Genomic DNA, 23,450 nt, shown 5'->3' with positions numbered 1-23,450 from the left:
CGGGTCTCAACACGTTCTTTGTTTATCATGTAAACAAAGAACCCTGTAGGCGTCTGACGCCGCTGTCGTCCCGCGGGTCGGCGGACGTCCACCTTTGTGCGTCGTCTCCCTTTCTCCGTCCGCTGCTCTAAGCAGCAGATCCCTTCATGTTGGTGTTTTGTCTTCCACCACTGCAGCATGAATCAGAGAAACTCCAGACCCAGCTCGCCAGCGTCCGGAGCCAGCAGAGCAGGGAAGCTGAGAAGCACCAACTCCAGGTGAACAGCCTCACGGAGCAGCTCAAAAGGTGAGGCGTCCATCCACCAACAGGCTCTCCATCCAGACCCCCTGATTGCAGTGTTTTTGTTCCTCAACATGTTTTCTCGCCGTGTTCTTCCTGACTGCTCATCTGCAGGCTGAGCGACACGCAGGAAATCCTGGAGGCGTCTCTGATGGAGAAGGAGAACACGCTGGCAGAGACTTCAGAGAAGCTTGAGCTCATCAACAGCCTCAAGGACTCTTTGATGGGAAGAGAGCTCCAGTGCAAGGAGCTGTCTGAGAAGCTGCTTCACGCCGAGCAGGACGTAAGGTTTCCACGCTCCTTTGGGACAGAGACATCGGCCCGCGATGGGATCGGTCAGTCACGCCGTTTGTGTTTCCCCCCTGCAGCTGGAGAACGTCTTCAACAAGCACAGCACCTCTGAGAAACAATGCAGTGAGCTGAAGGCAGAAGTGGCAGAGCTCCTGCAGAAGCAGAGCGCGCTGAAGGAGAAGGTGTGCTTCCAAAACGTCCATCCACATGTGCAGAACTCACCAAGAAAAACCACACTTAATTCTGTGTTTCCTTTCCAGGTGCAAAAGCAAGACGCCATCATAGAGGCGCTACAGGCGGAGCTGGACCAGACCAATGAGGAGCTGGACAAGCTGAACACAACCCACCTAGAGGAACGGGCCCAACTCATCCACGACCTGCAGAGCTGCGAGAGGGAGATGGATGCCCTAAAGGACGCTCTGTCAGAGAAGGACAAGGAGATTTCTGGCCTGGCTGGAAGCATGGCCGAGTACGCAGAGCAGCTCTCTGCCCTAAAGCAGGACATCCGGGTCAAAGAGGAGAGCCTGGTCCGGCTGGAGAGCGCTTTAAAGCAGACTGAGCAGGAGACCCGGGTCCTAAGAGAGTCACAGAACTCCGACCAGCAAACTCTCAACAGCAGGATCACCGAGCTGGTCGGCAAACTGCAGGACGCCGAGGCGGAGTCGCTGAAAACCAAAGAGGAGAGAGAGCGGAAAGAGGCAGAGATGGAGCAGCTGATGAAGCAGGCCCAGGAGGACAAGAAGACCATTCAGAGCCTCCAAGGGGAGATCCAGAAAGAGGTGATCAACCATCGGCACCATCTCTCCGAATGCGAAACTCAAATCTCTTCTCTGAAGGACCAGCTGAGTCAGAAGGTGCAGGACTCGGAAGAGCTGGTTGCACAGCTCAGAGGCACCAATGTGAACGCAGAGAAGCTGCAGCAGGAGATGAAGGAGAAGGAGGAGGCGCATGGAACGGAGCTGAAAGCTCTGAAGGAGGAACAGAACAAACTTCTGGCTCAGATGGAGGCGTATAGCAGGGAGGTGCAGCTGTTGTCCCAACAGTTGGAACAGCAAAAGCAAAGCGAGGACAACACTTCACTGCTGGAAGAGAAACTGAAGACAAGTGAGAAACGCTCCGAAGAGGAGAGGAAGGCCTTCAGCACCGAGCTCCGGAGCCGAGAGTCAGAAAAGGAGAGACTGAGCGAAGAGCTGAGGACCAAGACGGACACCATCTCTGAGCTCAAGAGCCTCTCAGACCGCCTGGTGGCTGAAAAGCATCGGGCGGAGGAAGTGCTTAAAGAGCTGAATGAAGAACTTGACCTGCAGAAGCTGAGGGTGAAAGACCTGGACGGACAGATCTCATCTGCCCGCCAACTCAACAGCAGCCTGGAGAGCCGAGTGGGCCTCCTCACGGAGCAGAACGAGAGGCTCCAGGTGGAAGCAGAGGAGCGCGCACGGGACGCTACGGCAGAGGTGGACGCGCTGCTGGCCAAGGTGGTGGACCTGGAGAAACTGCAGTCGGAAAATAACAAAATCATTCAAGAGCTGCAAAGAGACAAGGAGGAGCTGACGGTTCAAGCCAATCAGCTGAAGCAGGCTCTGGAGCAAAACTCGCACGCCGACTCGCAGGTCCTGCAAGCAAAAACCAAGGAGTGCGATCATCTGAACCAGTTACTGAAGGATCGGGAGGAGAATCTGGTCCAGCTGCAGGACCACGTGCAAAACCTGAGCGGGACTGTAGAGCGCCTGCAGCTCAGCCTCGCTGAGAAGGAGCAAACAGCAGCCGAAACTCAGCAAAAGCTGGAGACCTTGCAGCTTCAGCAATCCCAGCTGGAGGAGACGCTGTCTCTGCTTAGAGAACGAGAGTCCAGCCTGCAGAAGGCCCTGATGCAGCAGGAGGAGCGGCTCCACGAGAGAGAGGAGGCCCTGAGGAGCGCACAGCAGCAGTGTCAGCTCCACAAGGAGCAGCTGAACGAGAGAAACGAAAGCTTGAAGGCCGCAAAGAACCAATTTGGTGCACTGCAAGAGCATGCTGGACGGCTGGAGTCTGAGGCAGAGGAGAAGACGATGGAGCTGAGTGCTTTAAGGAGCAGCATCCAGGCTGCCACAGAGGAGAACCGCCAGCTTCAGGCCGCCCGCCAGGCTCAGGAAATGCTGCTGAGTCAGCAGAAGCAGGCCGTGTCTGATCTCACCGAACAGCTCGCAGCCGCCCTGAAGCAGACCTCCACTGTCAGCCTGCAGCTGGGCTGCCTGAGAGAGGACAACCAAAGATTACAGCAGGAGCTGGCAGCAAACATCTCATCCCACTCTGAGCTGAGGCAGAAGGCGGAGGCCAGCTCTGCAGATCTGCTGGAAAAAACAAACGACTGTGCAAATCTGTCGCAGAGGCTGAGGGACAAAGAGGAGCAGCTTCTGAGTCTACAGGAGCAGCTGGGTCAGCTCAACGCGGCTCTGGAGGACAAAGACACAACCGTGTCAGAGCAGAGGGCGCAGCTGGAGGTGCTGCAGCAGCAGCTGCTGCAGAATGAGGACACGGCCTCCATGCTCCAGCAGCAGGTGGCCGTCCTGAAGGCCGGCCTGATGGAGAAGGAGGCCAAACTGCAGCAGATAAGCGAGGAGCAGAGCGCCCATCAGACCGAGTCTGTGCTGCAGAAAGAGCTCGCGTCAAAGATGCAGGAGGAAGTGGAGGCGCTCAGGCGGCGGTGCTCGGAGGTGAGCCAGCAGATGGAGCTGAAAGAGCAGGCTTTAGGACAAGTGACCAAGGAGTTGCAGAACCACAAAGACGAGCTGAATAAACGAAACGAGTCCGTCGTCTCTCTGAGCACTCAGCTGGGAGCCATGAACCAGAGTTCAGCCGAGCTGGAGGCAAAAATCAGCCGCCTTGATGCCTCCGTTCAGAAACTGTCTGCAGAAAATCTCCAGCTGGTGCAGGAGAAGGAGCAGACGAGGGCAGAGATGACCGAATTCAAAGACCACATTCAAGCACTGAATGAGCAGAACGCCGGATTCAAATCTGAGCTGCAGAACATGGCGCTGAAGCTGACGGACGCAGGCCAGCTGCTCACCCAGCACCAGGCAGAAGTCCAGCACAGAGAAGATCAGCTCAGGGAGAAAGCAGAGGCCCTGAAGCAGCAGGAACTTCTGATCCAGCAGCTCCACGCGGTGCTGGCTGAGCAGGCGGAGCAGCTCCGACGGGCAGCAGACGAAGACGTTCGCTTACAGAAGCTGAACGCTGAGCTGGAAGACTCGGTCTGCAGACTGCGAGATGAAGTCCACAGACTGGAGCAGAAGGAGCGGCTAAGTCTCCAACACCAAAGCCAATCTTCTGCCACCGTGGAGCATCTGAACTCTTGTCTAGAAGCCAAAGAGACAGAGTGCCTGAGCTTAAAAGAGCAGACTCTACACCTGGAAGAGTCCGTCACGAAGCTCAAAAACCTGCTGCAGGCGCAGGAGTGTGAAGCGCAGAGCCTCAAAAAGACCCTGCAAGAAAAAGAAACGGAACTTCTGGAGCAAACAAAGTCCCTGGAGGACGTTCAGAAGAGAGCAGACGAAGCCCTGATCCTCAAAACTCGGCTCAAGGAAAGCACTGAAATGGTCTTGCAGCTTCAGGAACAGGTCCAGGGCTTTTCTGCTGAAATAACAAACCTCAGAGAGTCTGCAGACAAAACCCAAAGTGCCTTCAGCCACCAGCGTGACGAAAACCACGTGCAGTTGGAGGACATGAGAGAGCAGCTGGCTGAAAGAAGCCGTGAGGCGTCCAGCCTTCGTGCTCTCTTAGAAGAGGCGAGCAGCGAGCGTCAGGCAGCAGAGACTACAATACGAACGCTGACAAACCAGTTATCCGAGACCCGCAACAAGCTGCGGGACGCCGAAGCCTCCAACGCCAGTCTGTCTCAGGAAAAAGAGGAAGCTTTTGCCTCGCACCGCTCCAGCGTTTCCCAGCTGACCGTGGAGATAGAAGAGCTCCGCTCCCAGCATCTGCAGGTGGTGGCGCAGATGAACGCTCTGACGGAAAACCTGGAGCAGAGAGAAATGGCTCTTCACGCCATAAACAGTCAGTTCACGGCGCAGGCCAAAAACACCTCTCAGCTGCTCTTAGAGATGCAGAAACTCCAGGAGCAGAACAAGAAGCTGAGCGCCGAGCTGAGCCTGTCAAAGGAGGGGCAGCAGAGGCTGCAGGCCTCGCTCAGCGACAGAAACCTGCATCTACGGAGAGAAGTAGAAAAGCTGCAGGCTCAGGTGGAGCAGGGGACCAGCAGCATGAAGGAAACGGAGTCCGAGAAGATGAGCCTCCAAGCGCAGGTTAGTGCCAAAGATGAAGAACTGTGTGGGTTAAGAGAAAACATGCAGACGCTAGAACAGGTTCTGCAGGATTCTGAGAAGGAGTGGCTGCTGGTTCTGGAGAGAGAACAGCTAGAAAAGAGTCTTCTCACAGAACAGCTGCAAGCCGTTGAGAACCAAATGAGGGCGGAAAATGTTAACGTTAATGCTTTGAAACAAGACTTGGACTGTTTGCAGGAGAGGCTGGAGGAGGCGTCTGCCGCGGTAAGACAGGGCTCCGATCTGCTGAGCGCCAAGGAGGCGGAGGCAGCCGCTTCCCGAGCTCAACTCCACCGTGTTCTAGCATCCATGCAGGAGGAGGAGAGGCAGAAGCGGAGTCTGCAGCAGACTCTCACAGCCGTGCAACAGGACTTGACGGGGCTGCTCTCAGGAAGAGGCGGAGCCGACGGCGTCACCGACGAGCCCCCGTCCTGCTCGGAAAGCTCTGCCACAGCAGCCCTGCAGGATCTGATCAGGCGGGTTCAAGCTGCTCATCAGGCAGAAAAAGACGCTTTAAGAAGGGAGTTGGCTGAAACGTGCTCACGGCTGCAGGAAGCTCAGACCGGCCTGAACGAAGGAGCCGACAACCTTCAGCAGATCCCACATCTGCAGGAAACCGCGGAGCGTTTACGCGCCCAACTCGACGCCGAGGCCGAAAAAGCCAAAGACGTTTCTGCAAAGCTCTCGTCTGTAAAGGCCGAACTGAAAGCGAAGGAGGATCACATCAGCTGCATGACGCTGCAGAGCAGCCAGCAGAAAGAACTGCTGGCTGCTCTGACTCAGCAGCTGAAGGACAAGGACGCATCCATCGCACAGGTCATCGCGGCTGCCGCCAACGAGAGGATGAAGCTGGAGGAGGACAACCGCTCCCTGCTGGGACAGCTGCAGAGCGTCGAGCAGGCGCACCGCGCCTCAGTCCAGAGGCTGGAAGAACAAGTCTCACACTCCCAACGTGAAGCTGAGAGCAGGAACACCGAAAAGACTGAGCTGACGAGGGAGAGGGAGGACCTTCAGAGCCAGCTTGCAAAGGTGTCCAAAGACAAAGAGGTGACGAAGAAGAAGCTTCAGGCGGCTCTCGTAGTGAGGAAGGATCTGCTCAAAAGAATTGATGAGTACGAAAAACAGAAAGAAGAGAGGAACGAAGCAGCTGCTCAGATGATGGAAGAAAAGCTTTCAGCTCTAGAGAGGAGGGTTGAACAGAAGGAGGAAGAGGCGTCTGAGAGCAGTAGACTTGTGGAACGGTTAATGTTGGAAAAACAATCTGCTCTGAATGAGAGGGACTCCATCATTGAGCGTCTGCAGTCCAGCGTTGATGTGGCTTTAGAGGAAAAAACCTGTCTGCAGCGGAGACTTGAAGAGCTCCAACGCGAAATCAAGACGTGTAAAGAAGAGTTGGCAGAACGCTCTTCCTGTGCTTTGGCGTGTGCGGATTTGGAAAACGAGCTGGAACGGATAAAGTTGGAAAAGGCGTCTCTGCAGAAGAAAGCTCAGGCTGCTCTGCTGGCCCGCAAAGAGGCGATGAAGAAAGCTCAAGAAAGCGAGAAGCGGCTCATCCAAGAACTCGCAGATCTAAAAGACGACTACAAGTCTCTTTTGGAGCAACGCTGCCAGCAGACAAATGAGCTGAACACCGTCCAGCTGAACCTGGATGAGAAGGTCAAGGAGCTGGCGGAGCTCCACAAAACCTTTGCATCCCATCAGGAGGAGCTGGACTCCTTGAAACGGCTGCTGGAAGAGAAGGACAAAGTTCTGCAGGAGCTCCAGCTGTCTTTGGCTGACAGAGAGAACCAGAACCCGTCAGCGTCGGACCTGCAGACCGAGCTGGACGCCGTCAGGGTTCGGTTTCAAAGTGTTTGTCTGGATGTGGAGAGGAAAGATGGAGCTCTCAGAGGCTTGAAATCTGAACTTCACACAGTTCAGACCGACTTGGAGAAATGTCGAGCAGAAATCCAGAAGAAGACAGAAGAGATGGAGAAGAGCGAGGAATCACTGAGGGCTGTCCATCTGACGCAGATTCAGGCCTTACTCCACCAGAAGACCGCTGCATTGGAGCAGCTGAACATCTGCCAGCAGCACGCTGAGGCGGACCGGGCGGCTCTTTTAGGGCAGACGCATCAGCTGAAGGAGGAACGTGACGCTGCTCTGGCTTCTGTCTTGCAGAAATCAGCAGAGGTTTCCACCCTGAAGGGTTTGCTAGCTGAAGCTCAGAAGCAGCTCGACGAAGAGCTTGAAGGGCGAACGGAAGCACAAACCAAAATGGATTCTCTACTGCAGCAAAATGAGGATTCTTTCAGACTGATCTCTGAACTCAGACATGAGGTTTTCACCCTGAGGGAGGCTGAGAACAGAGATGGGCCGTGTCCTTCCTGTAAAAACACTGAAGACCAAGCCAAGCAGAAAGATGAGGCTTTGTTAGCATCTCAAGCTCAAGTGTTGGAGAAAGAGCAGCTGATTGCTGCACTGGAGCAGCAGCTGCAGCAGAAAACAAAAATGCAAGAGCTCACAGCCAAGACGATGAAAGCAGATGCTGAAGGGCTTCAGAAATCTGCAGAAGATGACATCAGAACCAACGAGCAGGACAACCGGAACAAGATGGCCCTGCTGGCCAAGAAGCTCCAGGCAGCGTTGGTTTCCAGGAAGGAGCTCATGCAGGAGAGCGTCGGGCTGAAGGAGAAGCTGGGGACGCTGCGTGCAGACGTGAAAACAAAAGAAGCCAAGTGTCTGGACCTGGAGTCGGCCGTGTCGAAGCTGAGGCAGCAGAATGCGGGCCTGGAAAACTCTGTGGCGTCTGTCATGTCAGAGAGAGACAAACTGAGCACGGAGGTCCACGGCATCCTGAACGAAAACTGCAGCCTCTCTGCAGCTTGTGACAGCCTGAAGCTGACCATCGAGAGCATCACTCAGCAGAAACGAGCCTTCTCCTGCCAGCTCGAGTCGCTCAAAGACTCCCAAACAGAGGAGCTCTCCAAGTGGAAGTCAAAGCACGCAGAGCTGAAGCAGGAGTACGATTCTCTGCTGCGAGACTACCAAAACCTGGGCGCCGAGGTGCAGGCTTTGGAGAAGCAAGGCCGGGAGGCGGCGGAGGAAAACCAGAGAGCGAAAGAAGAGATGCACGAGTTGACCCGAGAGAAACAACAGAGGACAGAGGAGCTGCACCGAGAGAACCAGAAGATCAGGGAGCAGCTTTCTGTCATCGATGGAAACCACAAAACAACGATAAACCAACTGCTAAATAAAAACCAGCAGCTGGAGGCGGAGCTTAACCAGCTCAGGGGGGCTTCAGCGGATCTGGGAAGGAAACTAGCTGAGATGGAAGCAAAAAACAACCAACTTAACCAAAGTCTCCAAGAATCCAGCCGTTTGTTGGAGGAGATGAGCTCCAAGTCGGACTCGTACGCAAGAAACATGCAGTTCAAACTAGACGAAGCTCTCGGTTTAAATAATTCTCTGACGGCCCAGATGGAAGCGCAGAAGACGGAACACGGCGCTCAGCTGGAAATCAACAAGGTGTTGCAGAAAGAAAAGCAAGACTTCTTGGAGAAAATGGAAAAGATGCAAAGAGATCATGAACTGCAGCTGATAGGAAAAGAGGGAAGCATTAAGGAGCTGAGAGAGAGGATCAATGCGCACGAGCAGGAGACCATCAGCCTGAACGAGAAGGTGAGGATCTTAGAAGACGATAAGTCCCTCCTGCAGGAGGAGCTGGAAAACACGCAGGACATTTCTGACAAAGTGAAAAACGAAAACGAATATTTGGAAACGGTCATCCTGAAGAATTCAGAAAAGATCGACCAGCTGACGGAGTCTGTCGGCACTCTGCAAGCCCAGAACGCACAGACGTCTGCTCAGCTCGCCGCCATGAAGGAGACCTGCGAGCGCCTCCGTCAGGAAAAAGAGCGGCAGCAGCTCAAGATGGTTCAGGAGTTTGAGGAGAAAGTGAAGACCGTCCAGAGGGGCAACCAAGGCTCCAAAAGTGCCACGAGAGAGCTGCAGGAGCTGCTCAAGGACAAGCACCAGGAGATCAATCAGCTGCAGCAAAACTGCATCCAGTACCAGGAGGTCATCTTAGACCTGGAGCGAGCCCTGAAGAACTCGCAGTCGGCCCAAGAGCTTTTGGAGAAAGATCTGAAGAGAAGCTCTGACAGGATGTCGGTTCTAGAAGAAAAAGCTGCAGAAGTTGAAGCTGAGCTGAAGGCAAACCAGAAGCTCCTCAGAGAGGCTGATGAGAAGATTGAAGAGATGCTCTCTGAGAGGAACCAGCCGGCTCTTGGAGCATCACTGCACGAGGAGCAGCCAAAGAACCACACAGCGCATGGATCAAAATCACCTGAGAGTGATGGAGACCCTAACTCGGATGCAGAGATTCAGCTCCAGAACCAAATAGAACAACTTCAGACCTTAAAAGAGGAAGACATGCAACAAGTGGAGGAGCTGGTGAAGCAGCTGGACTCCAAAGATCTGCAGATCAACAGTCTAAGGAGAGCTGCTGAGACCAACCAAGCCAAGCTGCTGGCTTTATCTTCCAGCCCACAGGGGGCCGAGGCCACCAGACTGTGGAACGAGCTGTACCTGAAGAGCTTACATGACAAGGACTGCCAGCTCCTGGAGCAGGGCTCCACCATCTCCAGGTTCCTGGAGGACCTGAGAGGAAGAGACAGGCAGGTGGACGACCTGCAAATGACCAAAGCCCGGCTGGAAAGGTCCCTCGGCGAGTACTCTGTGGCAGCAGCTGCACAGCAGAGGCAGCTGTTGGTCGTGAGCGCCACCAACGCCGAGCTGAGCCAGGCCACAGAGACGATGGCGGCGAAGCTGTCGGAGCTCAGGGCTCAGCTGGAGCGGCTGGAACGAGAAAAAACCTTTCTGAGTCGCCAGCTCTCCGACCAGGAAGACGCCGTCTCCCAGCTGCAGCTTCAGCTCCAGCAGACGGAGAAGATGAAGGCGGACGCAGACGCACAGCTGCTCCTCTTCCAGGCTCGGCACGACAGAGTCCAGGCTGAGCTGGAGAAGCAGGAGGGCATTTCTCTGCACCTCAAGGCACTCCTCAAGGGCAAAGACGCTGAGATCTCCTCCCTGCTGTCCTGCAGGGACGGGCAAATGTCGGGATACCTGGAGCAACTGCAGGAGAACTATCGCAGCCAGGCCTCCGTCTATGAAGACAGGCTGGACTCTTTAGCCCTCCTGAAGGAGCAGGCCAAAAAAGAGAGCAGAGCGCTTGAGGCCAAGGTCAAAAGTCTGCAAAGTCAACTCAGCCGAGCCGTCGGGGAGAAGGAGCAGATGGCAGCCAAGGTGAAGGCCTTGAAAGACTCCATGTCGTCTCTGCAGAGCGACCGGGAGCGGCTGGTGTCCGAAAACAGGATGCTCCAGGCAAAGACCCTCTCCGAGGGGAGGGACGGCTCCGCCGAAGCGGACCCGAGCAAAGGCCTGAAGCACGAGATCAGGAAGCTGTTGCATCAGATGGATGATCTGAACTCTGAAAACGCCATGCTCAGAGCTCAGCTGGTTCGCTACAGAGAGGACCTGAACCAGGTCTTATCCCTGAAGGACAACCAGGTGAAGGTGCTGCTCAAGAAGCAGCTGGACGTGATCCGAACTCTGGAACAGCAGAAGACTGCAGCTGAAAAGCAGCACAGGGAGGCCCAGCTGGAGCTCCAAAAGGAAGAAGAGGCAGGCGGCGCTCTGCAAGCGCTAAATTCCAGACTGAAGGCTCATGTGGCAAAACTGGAGGCAGACCTTCAGGCTCAGAAAGACCAGCTAACTGTGACGGATGAAGCCAGAGTTATCGCAGACCTGCAGGCGTCGGTAGCAGCCAAAGCAGCCGACTGCAACAACCTCCAGCAGCAACTTTCTTCCCAGAAAGTCCTGACGGAGGAGCTGCAGGAGAAAATACTTCTGCTGGAAAAGGAAGCTCTCAGAAAACTGGCCGAGGCGGAGAGAAGGAACGAGAACGAGTTGAACACTTTGGGGCGCGAGGCGGGACTCATGAGAAACGAGTGTGAGACTGCCGCCCGAAGGGTGGCAGAGCTCTCCAAAGAGCTGCTCCACACGGAGCAGCAGCTATCGGAGGCGCAGGGGCAAAGCAAAGACGCCACAGCTCAAAAGCAGGCTCTGTGCAAAGCCATGGCTGCTCTGCAGAACGACAGAGACCAGCTCATCCAGGACTTCAAGATCCTCAGGAACCGCTACGACGAGGAGCTCAGAGAGGCCCGGGCCGCCTTGAACAAGGCTGAGCTCCGCCTGAACGAGGTCTCCTCAGACCTGGCTGTCCTCACCAAAGACAGGGACATCCTGGCTTATAAACTAAAGGCAGTGGAGAGCAAAGACCCCCCCTGGGAACTGGGCAGGTTGTTGGACGAGGTGTCCAAGGCCCTCTCGGAGAAGGAAGGAGAGCTGAAACGAGCGGTTCTGGAGAACGCCGCCTTCAGCCGGCAGCTGTCTGCGTTCTCAAAGTCCATGGGCAGCCTGCAGAATGACCGCGATAGGCTGATGGACGAGCTCCACGGGGCCAAACGGGCCGTGGAGCTCAGGCAAAGGTCAAGTCCAGAAGCGGGTTTGACCCCGAGCGTAGAGAAAGCCGCAGCAGACAGAGTCCAGGAAAGTGAGGAAGCTGGGCCGGTAAGTGGAGCCATCAGCTTCATGTGAGTCTGCCTGCTGCATCTCCTGCTCTGTTGTGGTTCTTCATTCAAACATGGATGCTGTGGCCTTCACTTACATGGTGTTTCTTCTCATCTCACGCTTCTCTACATTGATTTTGTCTTACTTTTGAGGCCATATCTTTATTTTTGTTGCTTTTTCTGCATGTTTTGTCATCGTAGGAAGGGGAGCTGGGGTCTGAACTGCAACAGGAAGTCCACCACCAGGTCACAAGCAACCAGGAGGAACCTGCAGATCTGAGGTGAGGAGCAGATGAGTCAAATACTCTGGGAAAACACTTTAGTCAATTATGCGTTTATATCCCAAACTAAGGTTTGTTTAGAGGTGTGAGGCTCCTATCTCGGTGAAATTCTTTGCCATCAGTTTTATTTCATGCTCTGCATGTTCTTCTGAAGAGAAACTAAACAAATGTCTGTTTGAGTTCAGAGTTTTCACTGTGGGTTGATGATTTCCTGTGCGATGAAGACGAGTGCTGCCTTTAAAAAGCAGGAAAGCCAGTTGACATGTGAGCTGAGCTGCTGATCAATCATTTGGAGCCATGAAAATGATGCTTTCTGTTGTTGTCCAGGTCTGAAGCAGAAAGAGGGAGGGGCCTGCAGGTTCAGGTGAGTTCTGAGTTTCTTCTCCTATGCCGAAATGCACGGTCCTCATTTATTTTAACAAAATATATAACGTTTAGTAACATTTTACAATGAACGATAGAAGAGCAAGGAAGGCTTTAGAGTGCAGTTCCGGTGATCACCACTAGGTGCTGGCTACTGCTTTAAAAAATCTCACTCTAAGAACAAGTGTATTTTCCACCAATATGTCTCATTAAGCACCACTTTAGATCTTTCCTGTAATTTTTTATGTTGCTGCTGTGAATCCATCACCCACCTTATAACAAACTTAAGAGCTTAAGGAAAATAAGTTAAAAAAATAAACCAAGTTTAATAGAAGGGCTTTTCATGAACAGAATTCAAATTAATAAGAAGATGCACCAAAATTTAAAAGTACACAATTTAGGATTAAGATAAGCAGCTTTCATGGCAAAATAGACTTGTTTCCACTTTTATTAGGGTCTACCTGCTTTGACACAGTTCTTTTGGGAGAACCAAACAGAAAACCCTCATTAGAGACCATGTCCATCAACGAAACCAGTACCTCCAGCAGCTCAACATGGAGACCATCTCCATTGTAACTAGAGACCATGGAGATAAAGACCATTGAGATAGAGATCATGGAGACAGAGATCACCGTGGAGACGGAGACCACCGTGGAGACGGAGACCACCGTGGAGACGGAGACCACCGTGGAGACGGAGACCACCGTGGAGACAGAGACCACCGTGGAGACGGAGACCACCGTGGAGATGGAGACCACCATGGAGACAGAGACCACCATGGAGACAGAGACCACCATGGAGACAGAGACCACCATGGAGACAGAGACCACCATTGAGACAGAGACCACCATGGAGACAGAGACCACCATTGAGACAGAGACCACCATGGAGACAGAGACCACCGTGGAGACAGAGACCACCATTGAGACAGAGACCACCATGGAGATGGAGACCACCATGGAGACAGAGACCACCATTGAGACAGAGACCACCATGGAGATGGAGACCAGCTCCATGAGGCTGCCCCTAAAATGGAGGATGTTGTTTCCTCCAGATCATAGCCTGATAGATGAAGGAAGGCTCTGAAGGAACTCATGAGGAAGACGTGAGCTCTCTGAGATGATGAAGAACGTTTAAAGCTTTAAAGTTTAGTCAAATACTGTGGAATCTACTCTACGTTGGAAAGGGGCAGTTTTGAAAACAGACTCAGACATAAAACCTGAATCATTAGAGTGAAAAGCCCTGTCGCCTTAGGACTGGAGTCTGTTTGTTCTGGGCTTGTGAACCTTTAGTTCTTCATAAGTTAGAATGAAAAGGTTAACAATGATTGACCTGGAGCCCTTTTGTCCTCCTGTCCACGCAGCAGAAAGGCGTTGCTGTCAGCGGACAGAGTGAGTCGGCGGATGTGGTGAGTCGTCTGGAAGCAGAGAGGATGCAGCTTCACAAAGATCTACAGCGCTGCGTTTTTGAGGTCCATCAACGGGACCAGTACCTCCAGCAGCTCAACATCAAGGTGAGGAACGTCTTCCTGTTTCTAGTTGGTTTAGAAAACAGGAAGTGGCGGTCAGAGAGTCAGTCAGCGGCTGGGGCCAGTTTGTGACCATGTTCCCCTGCACTCCTACAGCTGCAGCAGACGGTGGAGGAGAAAGCGTCGGTTTCTGTTCAGCTGAGGGCCGTTTCCCAAACCCTGAGGGAAACCCAGAACCACTGCCTACGGCTGGAAAACCAGATCCAAGGCCGGGCTCAGGTAACACGCCCAGACCAGCCGGGGAAGGTGCTCGTCTTCATCGTTTTCATTATTTTCCTTAAGACAAAAGGTTTCTTTTTTCACCAAATGCTTTTTTGAGTTTTTCTGCATCTCAGGCTCCTCTTCACTCTAGCCCAAACGTCTGCCCATAACCCAAGTGCTGTTTGTCTTTTTCAAGAGTCCGGTTTATGTTGAAGTCGCTCCCGGAGCTCCCCAGGAGAAGAGCAACCACTCCCCGCTCAGCGACTCCCCTGAAGCCAGCCAGCTCAGAGAAAGGTGACGGCCGTCTTCGTGGCCATCGTCGTCTCTTTTTGGGGCAGATTTAAGAACGGCTTGACGTTTGTGTGTGAAGGCTTGTGGAGGTGGAGCAGATTCTGGCAGAGGAGAGAGGACGGAGGGAGTCTGCCGAGGAGGCCCTGCGCCTCCATGAGGACAGGCTGAAGAGGTGAGGCTCTGACCCCCACCTCGGCCTCCGAAACGCAGGGTTGAATCCTAAAAACTCCTTCTTGTCGGGCAGCGCCGGTGCCAGTCTGCTCAGAGATGCTCAGAGGGACTTCAGCATCGAGGTGGAGGCAGAGGACGAATGGGACGCCCTCACCATCAACCCCAACCAGCCTCTGATCGCACAGAAGGTACGACCTGTGAGGTCACGCTTTCACCATCTATTTCATCAGTTATTTCAGGGTCTTCAGGGGAGGCTTTTAATTCTAATTTCCGGACTATAGAGCGCAGCTGACTATAAGCCACACCCATTACATTTTTACAGGATGAACCATTCTGTACACACATAAGCCGCATGTGCCCACATTGAAACATGTGTTGTAGAATGAGGATGTGGATGTGCTGAAACCGCACGCGTGTGTAAGAAAGAGGGGGGAGCGCGTGCAGCGTGACGGGGGGGAGCGAGTAGCAGAAGTGAGTTGGGGGTGTGACACCGTGACTCCTGCTGCTTCATCACCACGGTGATCAAAGTCCCACACCGTCACAGCTCTATTCCCATAGGAGCTTTTCTATCTTCTCGTCTTGATTACTGGAACTCCATCTTCACATGTTTAAGGAAGAATCTCTAGAACGGCTCCAGGTTTTCCAGAACGCTGCTTTTAACTCATTCATCCCGTTATTAATCCAGCTGCACTGGCTCCACATCCGTCTCTGTTTGCATTTTAAAATCCTGCTTTTGTCATCCAGAGGGCGGCAGTGGCTCAGGCGGTTGAGCGGGTCGTCCAATGATCGAAGGGTCAGTGGTTCGATCCCCACTCCCCCCAGCCAACTCTCGTTGTGTCCTCGGTTAAGACACTTCACCCTCCTTGCCTCCAGTGTGGCTCCACTGGTGTGTGAATGTGTATGAATGTCCCGGTGATGGTCAGAGGGGCCGTAGGCGCAAACTGGCAGCCACGCCTCTGTCAGTCTGCCCCAGGGCAGCTGTGGTACATCAGTAGCTACCATCACCAAGTCTGAATGAATAATGGACACAATGTAAGCACTTTGAATGACTTGAAAAGCGCAGATAACTCCAATCCTTTATTATTATTATTATTATTATTATTATTATTATTATTAACCACCAAACACCGGTCTATAGGAAAGACCTCGTGCAGCCGTCCACTCCCAGCAGGTCCCTGAGGTCATGTGACCAGCAGGTCCCTGAGGTCATGTGACCAGCAGGTCCCTGAGGTCATGTGACCAGCAGGTCCCTGAGGTCATGTGACCAGCAGGTCCCTGAGGTCATGTGACCAGCAGGTCCCTGAGGTCATGTGACCAGCAGGTCCCTGAGGTCATGTGACCAGGGTCTGCTGGTTGGTAAAGACCAAAGGTTTTCTTTTTCCTAATCCTGTTTTTACCTTTGTTTTAATTTGTTTTATTGTGAAGCACTTTGTGATTTTTATTTTGAAAGGTGCTACACAAATAGAATTTATTATTACTATAAAAAAGTTATAGAAGGAGTTAAGCGGCAAAGAAATGGCAGAAGATTCTATAATAAAGAAATAGAGAAACAGGAAAACAATGGGTTTTCTGAAAGCCATTTGCTTTAAGACAAAACGATGGGTGTGGTTTCTGATCATGTGATCGGATCGGGGTCATCCCTACTCTGAACCGCAATAGAAGCAGAAATGACAGAATCTGGTGGTTTCCCAAAGTCCCTTCAGGAAGTGGGTCACAGGTCAGCTCCACATCCATTCTTGGTGTTTGTCGCCGCAGGTTACTGGCGGCGTGGTGGCCTGTCGACGCTGGATCAGGGGGAGGAGCCTGTACTTCTCCAGACTGCTGACGAGCCGCGCCCGCTCTCGCCACTTCTTCCTGGCTTACCTGCTGATGATACACCTGCTGGTCCTCATGTGCCTCACTGGTGCTTTGTAGCAGGGCGTGTGCACGTGGCGCCTGTGCACGTGGCCAGGACTGTCAGATGGAACATTATGGGGGCGGGGCTCTCCTGCAGGACCCCGCCGCTCCTCCCGCCTGAATGAAAGGAGGCCCTCGTTTCTGAATTTCCATTCTTTGGTTTTCATTCCCTGAAAACGGAGCTTTCATATTTATTGTTGAATTATTTCCAAAAAATCTTGTGGAGACATGGAGCCTTAAATCGTGTTTGTCCTCCTCTTGTTGGTGGGTGAGGTGTGGCGCGTTCACCCCAGCTTTCTTGAAGACGTTGGCGAGCAGACACGAAGGCGTCACCTTCCTGCCTGAGTCTTTACGTTGCACACAATCTAAATGCTGACTTCAATCTATGCACTGAACCCTAAAGGTGTATATATGATCACCCCCCCACCTGCACCTCACTCCCTTTAAAGCAGAAACCCAAAGCTGTGTGTTCTGATGGAAAAGCCTCCCTGTGTTTCTGCACACTTTGTATAGATTTCTACTCTGTACATTTTCCTCTTGGTTGTGTTGAGTTTCTATCAGATCAGTCACTTTTCTTTTTCTTTTTTCAAACTGGCTAGACAGGAAGTAGAAAGTGGTTTCCAGACACCAGACCAACACTGAAATGAATCTATTTATGAGAAACACTACTGACACAATGACAGAGTCGGTTCCGAATCGATGAGGCGGATCTCAGTGCAATACTGTCACAGGTGAATGTCTACATGCTTCTTCATCTCAAACAGGGTGAATAAAGACCGAGTCTTCAGGTTTCTCACGCCTCGGTTTCTTCACATTTCTGATTGTGGGTCTCAGGAAGTGACGGGGAAACATTTCCATGTGATCCCAGTCATTTCAGAATGATGGCTTTAGTTTATCTCATCTTATACCATGGTCCGGTTGAATACTTGATTCTGATTGGCTGCTGGGTGTGCATTAAAACCTGATAACCGCACTGTGGAAAAAAAGAAGTTCTGTCAGCTAGCTTAAATGTTTTGTATCACTGCGCCGGCTTCTTTAAAACAACCTTTTGCTTCATCCTTTGGACATAAACAAGCGGTAAGAGATGAACTTTCTCTCTGAACTGATGCTTTATCCAACCCCTCTGGACGATCAGCATATATATATATATATATATATATATATATATATATATATATATATATATATATATATATATATATATATATATATATATATATATATATATATATATATATATATATATATATATATATATATATATATATATATATATATATATATATATATATATATATATATATATATATATATATATATATATATATATATATATATATATATATATATATATCGCTGAATCTTGACTGCAGTGGTGGTGCTGCACCACCCGGACTGACGCGATGCACCGCATCATGTAACAAATAGTCCGCTTTTTGTGAGAAAAGCGATCCAAATCAGAAAAAAAACAAGAATTAAGGACTAAAACCTGGTTAATATGTATTGCTTTTGTAAGTGACCATGGTATAAGCCGGTTAACGGCCTTCGAAGTGTGCGTTATTACTTTTTAACGCTTCGCGTCGGACAGTTCAGGCTTCTACGGCGTGCGTTAAAGAGTAATAACGCACACTTCGTCGGCTATTAACCCTGACATAACACTGAGTTTACCCAACAGCTTGATATCTTAAGAAACACAGTCGTAAAAAAAAAAAGCTCAACATGAACGTTTTGATAAGTGGGATAATTATGGGGTGTTTGAGGGGAGTTTGGGCTTCATCAGCTCTGATTTAAATGAAAAGGAGGAAAACAAATGTTTGTTTATTGACAACAATCATTATTTTGTTTTTTGCTCCCATTTGTCCTAAAATGGGCTCAAACATCTAAAACATCTTCTACAAAAACAAAATTATCTGAAATATTGTTCAGAAATCTGTGACAGTGAGCACTTTCCTTTGCTGAGAGAATTCATCCCACCTCACAGGTGTGCCTCAAGATGCTGATCAGACAGCATGGTTGTTGCACAGGTGTGCCTCATCAAGATGCTGATCAGATCGCGTGATTATTTCACAGGTGTGTCTCATTAAGATGCTGCTCAGAGCGAATGGTTAATGCACAGGTGTGCCTCGTCAAGATGCTGATCAGACAGCATGATTATTGCACTGGTGTGCCTCAAGATGCTGATCAGACAGCATGATTATTGCACAGGTGTGCCTCATCAAGGTGGTGCTCAGACAGCATAATTGCACAGGTGTGCCTCATCAAGATGCTGATCAGACAGCATGATAATTGCACAGGTGTGCCACATCAAGATGCTGATCAGACAGCATGATTATTGCACAGGTGTGCATCAGACTGGCCGAAATAAAACACCACTGAAATGTGACGTTTTGTTTTGTTGGGGGGTCTGAGGAATCAGAAAGCCGGTCAATATGTGGTGCGACCACCATTCGCCTCATGCAGTGCCACACATCGATCCACCAATATAGATCCACCAATATAGCCGGGCGCACTCTTGCTGCTCGGTGAGTGCAGCATCAGCTAAAATCTTCTGCGTTGTGTCTTCAATGAATAAAGAGTCTCACACAGGGATTGCCATCCATTTAAGGGGATTTACTGTGTGAAAACAAAAATACAGCACATAAACGTCGCTTCAGGTCTCACTTCCACACGCTCCTCCTCTCGGCAGTCCTCACAGAGACTCTACATATTACAAAAGTACATACATAGCACACTTCCCCTCATTGAATGGCATTTTTGTATCATTTCAAATTACAGAACATCAATTCAAATAACACTGTGCATTACAATATACCCCAAACAAATATAAATCAATTAATAAGAGAACAAAAGGTTACGTCCTGTTACGTCCTATTTGTTGTCTAGTAAATGGTTTTGGCCGTTTAACAAAAACACCAAAGAATTATCTCCATAAAATATAACAACCAAAAGAAAAGGAAAAAACAAAGACAAACTCTAACATCCCTGGACTAACATAAACAGGAGAAAAGACGTACTAAAGAAAATGGCAGTTTACCCCTACAGCTTCACTTAAACAAATGCACCACACCTAAAAATAATCAGACAAACGCACACAAAGACCCACAAAAACGAGGTCCCACTCTGGTACAAAAATACCATACACAAAATACAGAACAAAAAGAAATCCAAATCAAATACGGCCACAGTCATAACAATCCTCTACATTTAGAATTTGTCTTGTGTTCTGTAGTTTTGTGTTTTTGTTCTGATTTGTGTGTCTAGTTCCTGAAGTTGTGTTTTCTTGGACACAACTTCTCCACCAAATGTCCAAACGCTCCTGTCATGTGCTCTGGAAGCCACAAGAGGGCAAAATGAGCCTCTGTTACACCGGCTGTCCTGGAGCTGGGGGGTCGGATCAGAGTCTGGGGGGGTTGGATCGGACTCTGGGTCTCTGACCGCGCTCTTGCTCATTGATTTGTTTCTTTTTCTTGTTTTTCTCCCTCATTTTTCATTAATATCAGGAAATGACAGTTCAGTCCTCACAGTCATGAATAATGATGAAGCAGTTCTCCTCTTCCTCTCATCCTGTTGGATATGATGTCCTTAAAAAGGCTCCTGAGCAGAAGGGGATGGGAGGAGTTAATAAGGCTTTTCTTATTTCTTTTTTTAAATAAAGTGAATATTTTCTGGCTGATGTTTCACGTCATACTGTAATTGTGAAAAAGTCTCTTCCTGTCTTCTGTGTAAAGTCTGCACATGCTAAAACCAGTCGCTGGTCCTGTAAAATAGGCGTGTAAATGTTTGAAAAGCAGAGATGTGCTGATTCAGCACAGACCAGCGCTCCTCAAATCCCAGCTGGTTCCTTTCTGCGTGGAGTTTGCGTGTTCTCCTCGGTCATGCGTGGGTTTTCTCCAAGCACTTCCACTTCCTCCCCCAGTCCACCAACATGCTTCACAGGTTAACTGGAGATTCTAAATTGTCCCTTCATGTGCTCCTGCAACATGCTAGCAACATGTCAAGGTCAAGGGTGCACTCCACCTTCACCCAACAGTAGCCAGGTTGGTCCCTTTTGCTTAAGGAAAGTGTACATCTGGTGTTAATAAACGCTTTTCCTTGTCGACATGGAAACCAGTAGAAGAACAGGACAGCCACTCCAGCGTTTGTTTTGTGTTGCTGTTGCTGATCAACACAAAACTCATCAAGTTGATTTGAAGAAAGCTGGAAATTTTGAAACGGAGGAGCATGTTTTAACCCTTGTTCTATCCTAGGCACTTTAACACTGGGAGTGGGGTCATCTAGACCCACTAGACAGTGCTCTGAACCTTTTTTCTTCAATGATTGGTGATCTTCACTGGTGTCCATGGATTACATGAAATCTTTCCACCTTCATCCACCTTTGTCATGGTAGGGAGAACACGTCAATGGAAGGGGGGGGGGGGGTCATCTAAGATGGCACAAGGGTTATTCCTCACAAACTTTGATGAGGATGGACGGGTTCCGTTTTTTCCTCTGATCCAGGTGTGAGCAGAGGGCAGATGGGGGCTTTTGGCTTGTTTTATTGCCACCACAGTCTCCTCAGTGCTGCCCCCACCAGAGGGGGGGGGCTTGATGGACCAGAGGTACCAGTGCAGAGGTGTTAATGTTACTCTGGGCTCTACAGTGACACAGCACTGCAGACTTTAGAACTGGGTACACAGTTATTGTGTGTGTTTAAGTGGGATTTGGGGAAACTTTCTGGGATAAAAAGAGGCAGGATTTCATTAAAGATGACTTATTAAAACTTCAAAGCTTGGAAAAATGAATTAATTGGTGCTGCACTACATTTTCTAATTATGGCAGGTTATTTTCAGTGAACCTTGAATCGCTGATTGATCGTCTTTGACCAGAGAAAAACACGTTTAGCATCAGATTTAGGCCTTGCTGTCACTTCTGCAGAAAGTGGACGGTGAATTTTTCGAGGAGCTGCACCTCTGGAACCTGCGTAATGTTCAGCCTCAGCAGAGTGTTCGTGTTGTCCGCATGCTGCAGGACTTCGCTGCATCGCTGCTCACGGCTCCTGTTCCCATTTTAGGCTTTTTTTTCTCTTCTTTTCAGAGTGTCCTATATAATGTCCCAGTTGTGGTGCAGAGTGAGTGCAGAGGACGGAGCTTCCTCCCGTCTGCAGGCTGCCGTGGAGGTGTGTGCTGGAGATCCAGCCCGGCACCCTCTCCTCCCCTCTGCTGTCAGGCCTGCTTGCAGACACCAAACCTTCGCCTGTCGACGTGGTGAAGCACCTTGACGCTCTTCCTGCTCTGTTCCTGTGGCCTCCTCTCGTGCACATCAGATAACGTGCGCAGACATGTTCTCTTTGGGGTTTTTTCTGCGTTTTCTTTATTATAGCTGAAACATCTCGGCTTTAGCTTCTGCATCTTTTTCCTCTCATACTTCATGTATGTTCCCCTTCTGATGTGGATCACATGTTACCATGGCAACAGGGTCCTCCCTGGCTCCACTAAGACCCCCCCTCCCCCCCAACAGCTCCTACTGTACATGATAGCAGGCTCCCATGATGTGTCCCCGTCCCCGTCACACAGAAGCATGTAGATACGTTTACTGTGAAAAGAAAAATCCAAAGAGATTTGGGGATTCAATGTCAAGAAACTGAGGATCGGAATCAGGTTTTTATCAGAGATGCTCTGAAGCATTCGGGTTTGTGTGTTTCTTTTTTTGTGTGTGTGTCAAACTGTGTCACAGAGTAAAGTGACCAACAATTAACCTGAAAAACAGCAATAGCTGCACATTGTCTGGAAGTGTTCCACTCCCATCATCTTTTGGTCTTTTTTTCATTGTGATGAAAAGTCTTTCAATTATGATTATGCCGTTTTTAACCAAAAATCTTTTGTCATCTTTTTTGTCCTTTAATCCATTTCTTTAAAAAAGTGATAGGGTTTTTTTTAAGAACATGTCAAGGCGCCGTATTTAATCTGAACAAACCCAAACAGACTGGATGAGAGGTGTTTGTACAGAGCAAACCTGGGTGGAGGTGTGCGTCCTGAAACACACCACATGTTTGAAGAGCAGAAGCAGCACATCAGGAGCAGGAGATGATGTTCATGTCTGTTGGACCAGTCTGCATGTCATTTTCGCTCTTCTCCATCTACAGTCACACCTGTTATGCTCCACAGGGGGAAACCTAGAAGAGTACAACATAAAAGTTACGTCCCTGACTTAAGAACTAGAAAAACGATTGTCTCCATTCAAGTATAACACATTTTTTCACAAATTGATAACTACCAACCAACAATGGCCTAAAAGATAAACCAAGGCCAAAATAACAAACAAAACCCAAAAACTGAAATCTGAAGTCTTACCTGGAAATGAAAGAAAAGGGAAAATGACAAATCCTCTCTAGACTAACAGAAACAGAAGAAAACACCTGAAAGAAATGGCAGTTCACCCCTACAGCTTCACTTAAACAGAACCACAAACAGCAGACTACTCAGCGGGCCTTAGTAGTCTGCTGAGTAGTCTGCGTAGTCAGCAGCAGCTGCTGCTGCTGCTGCTGCAGACACACGTTGGGCTCTGGAGTCACAGACTGAAGCCAGCGGTGCAGGAGCCGCCTGGATGGGAGGTGAAGGATCCTCCTGCTGCAAATAGGAGAAGTTCAGGTCAAACAGATCAGGACACAGTGAGGCTCTGAGGAAGCAGCGGCGGATGAACTGATGAGGGTTTGTCGCTGTTCAATTCAAATGTTTGTGACAAACAATCGGTCTACTAAGAACTAAATAACACAGTAAACCTCATTTGTTCTGATTCTGACTTTTCAGTCAAGTTGTTGGTTTGATCCCACAGTTTCAGTTCAGGGACTGACTAGATTTTTGGCTCCTTCAGACAGAGCTTTTCATCAGACGCAGTGATTACAAGTTTCAATATCAGTTTCCACTGCTGCAGCCAGGTGTGCCCAGAAGAATCCAGATCCAATGTGTTCTCCGGACCTCCATGAGGCCCGTGTCAACACGCAAACTCTTCAGAACCACAGGATGACAGTCTTAAGCCAGGACAAGCTGGAGGGATTTTAAGTCTTCATCCTTCTACAGAGTCTGTCCTCTGAATTCCAGGTGGGAGCTCTTTCCTCAATGTGGGAGGAGCCTCTTCTCCAGTCTCCATTTGACGGATAAAGTGATGAAAGATGGCATCACCAAGGAAATGTCGAGAGCTCTGCGATGTCACTGAGAGGTGGGAAGGTTGCTCAAACCAACCGTGGTCCTGCATGTTTGA

General features: G+C 50.1%; 1 protein-coding gene across 4 annotated transcripts in view; it reads left to right on the top strand.

The window, feature by feature from the left end:
- Positions 1 to 17,006, top strand: part of LOC101158337 (golgin subfamily B member 1) — a 39,907-nt gene extending 22,901 nt beyond the window's left edge. For 3 of the 4 annotated variants that reach the window (XM_023950533.1, XM_023950538.1, XM_023950520.1), the window contains 13 exons: positions 177 to 286; positions 395 to 563; positions 649 to 753; positions 832 to 4,854; positions 5,071 to 11,484; positions 11,685 to 11,764; positions 12,092 to 12,128; positions 13,491 to 13,640; positions 13,752 to 13,874; positions 14,053 to 14,150; positions 14,227 to 14,319; positions 14,392 to 14,506; positions 16,074 to 17,006. In XM_023950533.1, the coding sequence (XP_023806301.1) occupies positions 177 to 286; positions 395 to 563; positions 649 to 753; positions 832 to 4,854; positions 5,071 to 11,484; positions 11,685 to 11,764; positions 12,092 to 12,128; positions 13,491 to 13,640; positions 13,752 to 13,874; positions 14,053 to 14,150; positions 14,227 to 14,319; positions 14,392 to 14,506; positions 16,074 to 16,232 (11,676 nt within the window). In that variant the 3' untranslated portion in view covers positions 16,233 to 17,006. The remainder of the gene's footprint in view (positions 1 to 176; positions 287 to 394; positions 564 to 648; positions 754 to 831; positions 4,855 to 5,070; positions 11,485 to 11,684; positions 11,765 to 12,091; positions 12,129 to 13,490; positions 13,641 to 13,751; positions 13,875 to 14,052; positions 14,151 to 14,226; positions 14,320 to 14,391; positions 14,507 to 16,073) is intronic. The other variant, XM_023950526.1, reaches the window with a different exon arrangement.
- The last annotated feature ends 6,444 nt before the right edge of the window (positions 17,007 to 23,450 follow it).

The sequence above is a fragment of the Oryzias latipes genome, chromosome 3 (assembly GCF_002234675.1).
Source record: "Oryzias latipes chromosome 3, ASM223467v1".
Taxonomy (NCBI): Eukaryota; Metazoa; Chordata; class Actinopteri; order Beloniformes; family Adrianichthyidae; genus Oryzias; species Oryzias latipes.
The sequence above is the reverse complement of the archived record's forward strand: the minus strand, read 5'-3'. Positions and strand labels throughout refer to the sequence as shown.